At 41.4% G+C, this 6,444-nt stretch overlaps 1 protein-coding gene across 3 annotated transcripts; it reads left to right on the forward strand.

Annotated features, from left to right (window-relative positions):
- Positions 1–341: 341 nt before the first annotated feature.
- LOC123511305 lies at positions 342–2,500 on the forward strand. Of its 3 annotated transcripts, none has more exons than XM_045267083.1 (6): positions 342–360; positions 503–661; positions 1,143–1,321; positions 1,462–1,647; positions 1,839–1,985; positions 2,262–2,500. In XM_045267083.1, exons 2-6 carry the CDS (start codon positions 508–510, stop codon positions 2,376–2,378), a joined length of 783 nt encoding a protein of 260 aa, XP_045123018.1. In that variant the 5' UTR covers positions 342–360; positions 503–507; the 3' UTR covers positions 2,379–2,500. The 3 variants fall into 3 exon arrangements, with proteins under 3 accessions (XP_045123018.1, XP_045123016.1, XP_045123017.1); XM_045267081.1 differs by having other exon boundaries at positions 349–381; XM_045267082.1 differs by having other exon boundaries at positions 357–393.
- The last annotated feature ends 3,944 nt before the right edge of the window (positions 2,501–6,444 follow it).

The following is a 6,444-nucleotide window of genomic DNA, read 5'->3' on the forward strand; positions in this document are numbered from 1 at the left end:
TCTGTCTGTCTCTCTCTCTCTCTCCATTTAATTATCTACCTCTTACCAAAATGAAGAAGAAGAAGAAGAAGAAGAAGAAGAAGAAGAAGAAGAAGAAGAAGAAGAAGAGAAAAAGAAAAGCAGAAGAGGAAGAAGAGGAGGAGGAGAAGGAGGAGGAGGAGGAGGAGGAGGAGGAGGAAAAAGTGAAAAGGTATAGTGATTATATGAAGCTTTCCTGTTGTGTGTGTGTGTGTGTGTGTGTGTGTGTGTGTGTGTGTGTGTGTGTGTGTGCGCGCGCGCATTAGAGGAAAGAAAGAACAAAAATACATATACGGGCCAACTCACACGCACACGAATGCCAGCACAAGTTAGTTTTCGCGCGTGGGTATCAAGGAAGTGGAGGTGTGTGTGTGTGTGAGTGTGTGTGTGCGTGTTCGGTGACCCAAACTTTAGTTATTGCGAAAAGTAATCATAAGCGATACTCTCTCTCTCTCTCTCTCTCTCTCTCTCTCTCTCTCTCTAGGTCCAATGACCAGAGGACGCGGCACAGCGGGGGTGGCAGCGGTAGGGGTGGTTGTGGTGGTAGTGATGGTAGTGGTGTTGATAGGTCTGCCAGCCATCTTCGTTCATCACCAATATTTTCCACATTTTCCATCCCCAGAGGAGTGTCGCGAGCCTACTGGTAAGTATAATTGTGACTGACTGACTGACTGGCTGGTTGACTGAATAAATGAATCGGTGAACTGAGTGACTGGACGATTGGGTGACTGAATTATTGATTGGGTGAATGCCTAAGTGACTGACTAGATGACAATTGGCTGGCAAATGGATCGACTGAAGGAATGACTGTATGAACGAGTGATTGTGAGTGAGTGAGTGACAGTTGGTTGATTGAATCGGTATTTGACTGAATGGCTGAATGGAAACTGGATGACAGATTTATTGAACCTATAACTATACACACAGAAAAGTAATAGGTGAATGAATAGTAAAAAAAAAAAACATCTATAACTTACAACAAACGTGACTAAGACTTCGTCTTATCTAATATACGACTCGATTCCACAAAAATTCAAGACGGCAAGCCCGATCCTCCATACACAGAATTTGAGTGCTTATACAAGAGATCAGATCGCCTGCAGCTTTGTTTTCTTCTCGTGCAGAGGAAGAGTGTCTGGAGGAATCCTTACGTGGCTCCCCAGTATGGAACGATCCCAGACTCCTGCAGGTTGTAAGGGAGGAGTTCTTGACGCCACCCTCCGTCCCTGCGCCGCCCCTGCAGAAAAATTCCCCACCCCTCACCCTCCCGGAGGCTAAGCTTGTTCAGGTTGTGAGGGATAAGGTGAGTGGTGGTGGTGGTGGTGTTTCTGCTATGCAACCACCGCCGCTTCTGTTTCTGCTACTAGTGATATTTTTGTTGTTCTTATGTTTTCGCTACTACTACTACTACTACTACTACTACTACTACTACTACTCCTTGAGGTGGGCACCGTGGGGTTCCTGGTGGCAACGCAGGGAGTGTCCCGCGGGGTGGTAGCGACTCTGGGAGGAAGCACGGGGTTATGGGTGGCACCACATCCAGAAAAAGTCCACGCCCACCACCACAGCCACGCCCCCACCCACTTCTGGCACACACACGCCTGCCTGACAACCTCCATCCCGTACATGGTGTGTGTGTGTGTGTGTGTGTGTGTGTGTGGTTGACATATCATCGTAAATGAATATAAAACAGGCTATGTTGATTTATCTATTCATTCATTCATTCATTTTTCCTCCCTCCATTCCTGTCTCTCTCTCTCTCTCTCTCTCTCTCTCTCTCTCTCTCATACACACACACACACACACACACACACACACAGAACACAAAACAACAGCAGTGTTTCAGCCTCTCTTCTCTGCTCGCCGCTCTGGGCCACACTGGAGTTGTCGATCTCTTCCTGGCAGGCACCCTTCCACCTGACGTCCTCCTGCATTCCCTCGTCTCCGACCGTCCCGGTGTTATCAAGGTAAGGCTTCTCTCTCTCTCTCTCTCTCTCTCTCTCTCTCTCTCTCTCTCTCTATCATTAAATTCCCGTTTTCTCTGGTATTCTGTTTTCTTTGATATTTTAAGGTAGACTTAATGATAATTGAAATAATATTTTCGGAAACGAGAGAGAGCACACTTATTTTTGTAACACTATGCATTTCCATCCTTCGTCGTGTGTTCTCCTCTCTTCTTCTTCCTTCTTCTCCTCTTCCTCTTCCTCCTCCTCCATCGCTCTCCTTTACCTCACTTCCTCCAGGCGGTGGTGACTGAGGCCGGGGAGGAGCTGAATGACATGCTGCAGGAATATAACATCGGAATGCGTCACTCAGGATATGGCATCGGGAACACCACCTTATTTATCTTTAGGACATAACAAATTTTTCCTTACTCTCTTATATCGTTCTAGAAACTTTAATTCTATTTTTACTACAGGTTGTTGTTATTTTGCCGCTTGAAAAACAATTAGTAAAGTATTTTCAGTTCTTTCCAAGTGTGTCTATGCATTTCATTTTACCTTTTTTAAGCGAGGTAGACCATATAGTATCAATACCGTTTATTGATAAGCGTTTTGGTGGGTGTGTGTGATTTTTTTTTCTTCTTTTAGATTTACATTGTGTTTGAGATTTGTTTAAGTCTTGTTAATTTGGTTGAGTTTTGGTCTTCTTGAAAGGGAAATTAACTCCTTATTCCCAGACATTGCAGCGTTTCACCTTGGCAATGCATTATAACAGGCTCTAAGTTACTGTAGGTTTTCATAAGTGTTTTTCTAATTGTACTGATATAATAATGACCAATGAGTATTCCGATTAACTATGGCAAAATTAGACGAAGACTAAACGAGAAAAGAAGAAATACATAAGTAAAGAAATGAAAACATGAAAAGAAGATTGATAGGATAAGAGAAAATAAACGAAATTACACATTGAATAAGAAAATAATAACAATAATGATAATGATAATAAGAGAAGTAAACAAAGAAAGTAGTTAGTTTTCTTGGTTTCAGTTGGTGTAAGTATTCTGAATGGTTTATGGGAAAACACTGATGACAAACGGACTGACTTGATCTCCATGACCTTTTGAAAATATGCCGTGGTGATGACAGAAGGAAACGTTTAAAAAATGTGGTCCTTAGTCAGAAATACTGTAAACTTGTAATGACTCGAGTCTTTCAAAGTGTCTGTACAACAACAGTAACAACAAAAACAACCGCAACAACAATAACAACATCATCAACATCAGCAGCAACAAGATCATCAACAACAACAACAACAACAACAACAGCAACAACAACATCAATAACAACAACAACAACAACAACATCAATAACAACAACAATAACAATAACAACAGCAACAACAACAACAACATCAATAACAACAGCAACAACATCAACAACAACAACAACAACAACAACAACATCAATAACAACAACAACAACAACAACAACAACAACAACAGCAACATCAACATAAAAATAAACATATACATAAACATGAATACATATACATACAATTCACGAAACTTATAACATCTCGTACACACACACACACACACACACACACACACACACACACACACACACACACACACACAGAGAGAGAGAGAGAGAGAGAGAGAGAGAGAGAGAGAGAGAGAGAGAAACACATAAGCAATATACAAACAGGTGTTCGAGCGAGGAGCAGGTAACTTTTTTTTCTCACCATTGCTTCACGCGCTCCTCGGCTTTACCCAGCTGTGGTCATGGCAGGACGGTGACGCAACGATGTGAGCTTCTTCCTCGTCTTACTCCTCTTCCTTCTCCTCTCCTTTTGTTCCTCGCTCGTGTTCATATTATTCTTGTTATCACAAGTATATCTATGATTATGGCTTCTCCCCTTTCTTTTTTTTTCTCCTTTTTGCTTCTACTTCTCCTCCTTCTCCTCCTCCTCCTCCTCCTTCTCCTCCTGTTCCTTCTCTTCTTCCTTCTCCTCTTCCACAGCTACTGAAATAGAATTTCTAGGTATATACAAAAAAATAATTGCTTTTGGGATTTCCTTTCAGTAAAACACACACACACACACACACACACACACACACACACACACACACACACACACACACAGACACAGACACACACACACACACACACACACACACACACACACACACACATGTGTTTGTGTGTGTGTGCATTCATTAAAAAAATATTTCCCGTCTCGGTTTTGTATTTCCCCCAGTGTGTGTATGTGTTTCACTGTTTGATCTGCTGTAGTCTCGGACGAGACGGCCAGACGTTACCCTACGGAACAAGCTATGAGGTCATTATTTCCGATCTTCGGATAGGCCTGAGACCAGGCACACACCACACACCGGGACAACAAGGTCACAACTCCTCGATTTACATCCCGTACCTACTCACTGCTAGGTGAACAGGGGCTACACGTGAAAGGAGACACACCCAAATATCTCCACCCGGCCGGGGAATCGAACCCCGGTCCTCTGGCTTGTGAAGCCAGCGCTCTAACCACTGAGCTACCGGGCATGTGTGTGTGTGTGTGTGTGTGTGTGTGTGTGTGTATCCATATACATCTTCTTGTCTTTTCTCCGCTTCATATTTATCCTTCTACAGTATAAGAAATGAATGCATGAAAAATCCTTTCCCTTTACTTATTCATCACTCCCTTTGATTCTCCCACCTTCCATTTATCCTATCCTTATTCCCCATTCCAAAAAGAAGAAGAAAAAAAAAAGCGTGACTCGTTTGGCGAGACTCGACGGGAAAGCCAAGTGTAATCAACTTCTACAGGTGTTTAGTTTGAGAGAGTTAGAGGATGGGTGGGAAGCGATGGGCGTACAGCAGGTAAGGAAGAGAGCCAGGTGAATTTGTGGCAAAAAGGCAGAGATAATAAGTCAGATCCCAGTTCATGTTTCTTAGTAAAAAAGACTACCTTTCCTTCGTCACGTTAAATGAAGTCAAGTCATAGGAAGTTGGAAATGCAGAAGCAGGTAGGGAGTTCCAGAGTTTACAAGAGAGAGGTATGAATGAATGAGAATACTGATTAGCTCTGGCATTAGAGTTGGACAGAGTAGGAATAACATAAAAAAGAAAGCCTTGTGCAGAGAGGCAGCAGGAGGAGGAGAGGTATGCAGTTAGCAAGATCAGAAGGGCAGTTAACATGAAAATAGCAATAGAAAATTCAATATTCCGGTTGTGAGAAAGAGGCTGAAGACAGTCAGTCAGTCAGTGGAGAGGAACTGATAAGACGAAAAGCTTTTGATTCCATCGTATATAATAAAATTAAGTGAGTGGAATCCCTTATACATGGGCGGATAAGGCCCTTGTAGAGTTAACAGTTGGGCGGGGTAGGTGAGAAAAGCTGGCAGAGTCGCCTCATAGAAGCTGTTTTAACAAGAGATGAGATATGAAGTTTCCAGTTTAGATTGTAACCAAAGGACAGACAGAGGATGTTCATTGTAGATGAGGGAAACAGTTGAGTGTCACTGAAGAAGAGGGGATAGTTGTCTGGAAGGTTGTGCCAAGTTGATAGATGGAGTAATTGAGTTTTTGAGGCATTGAAAACTACTAAGATTTCTCTGTCTCAATCAGAAATCTTAGAAAGATCAGAGGTCAGACATTCTGTGGCATCCCTGCGTGATCTGTTAATTTTCACTTGTTACCTTCACCGTGGGAACTATCAGACACCATCATTTATTGTTTGTTGTTTTTACCTTCTCAACAATATACTCACTCTCTCTCTCTCTCTCTCTCTCTCTCTCTCTCTCTCTCTCTCTCTCTCTCTCTCTCTCTCTCACACACACACACACATAAATATATATATATATATATATATATATATATATATATATATATATATATATATATATATATATATATATATATATATATATATATATATATATATATATATATATATATATATATATATATATATATATATATATATATATATATATATATATATATATATATATATATATATATATATATATATTTATATCCCTACAGTATATTGTTGAAAAGGTGGAGACAACAGACAATAAAATGATGTTAGTGGTTGTGTGACGGATGCGATACTTCCCACGGTGAAGGCAACAGTTGGTGGTGGTGGATGGCGTGGTGGTGATCGTCAAGGACGCACTGTTGGCAGTCAAGGTGATAACCGACTTAACGTGAAACACCGGTGTTTGATCCTGTAGTAATCTTGATTCATGTCTATAGAGTATGAAAACAAATTCCTTCATGCATGAGTATTTGGCGTCATTATTTGTTGCTGGTGAAACCAAGAGGAAAATCCTTGGGATGAAACGTGAATGTCAAATATGGTTGAACAAGTGGAATACACAGGATAATATGGGCTCAGATTTCTGCCTTTTGGATTGCGCTGATCAGACGCTGTTCGTCATAGCGTCAAAATAAACATGGATGGTGATGACATGTG

Source organism: Portunus trituberculatus, chromosome 31 (assembly GCF_017591435.1).
Source record: "Portunus trituberculatus isolate SZX2019 chromosome 31, ASM1759143v1, whole genome shotgun sequence".
In the NCBI taxonomy this organism is placed as follows: domain Eukaryota; kingdom Metazoa; phylum Arthropoda; class Malacostraca; order Decapoda; family Portunidae; genus Portunus; species Portunus trituberculatus.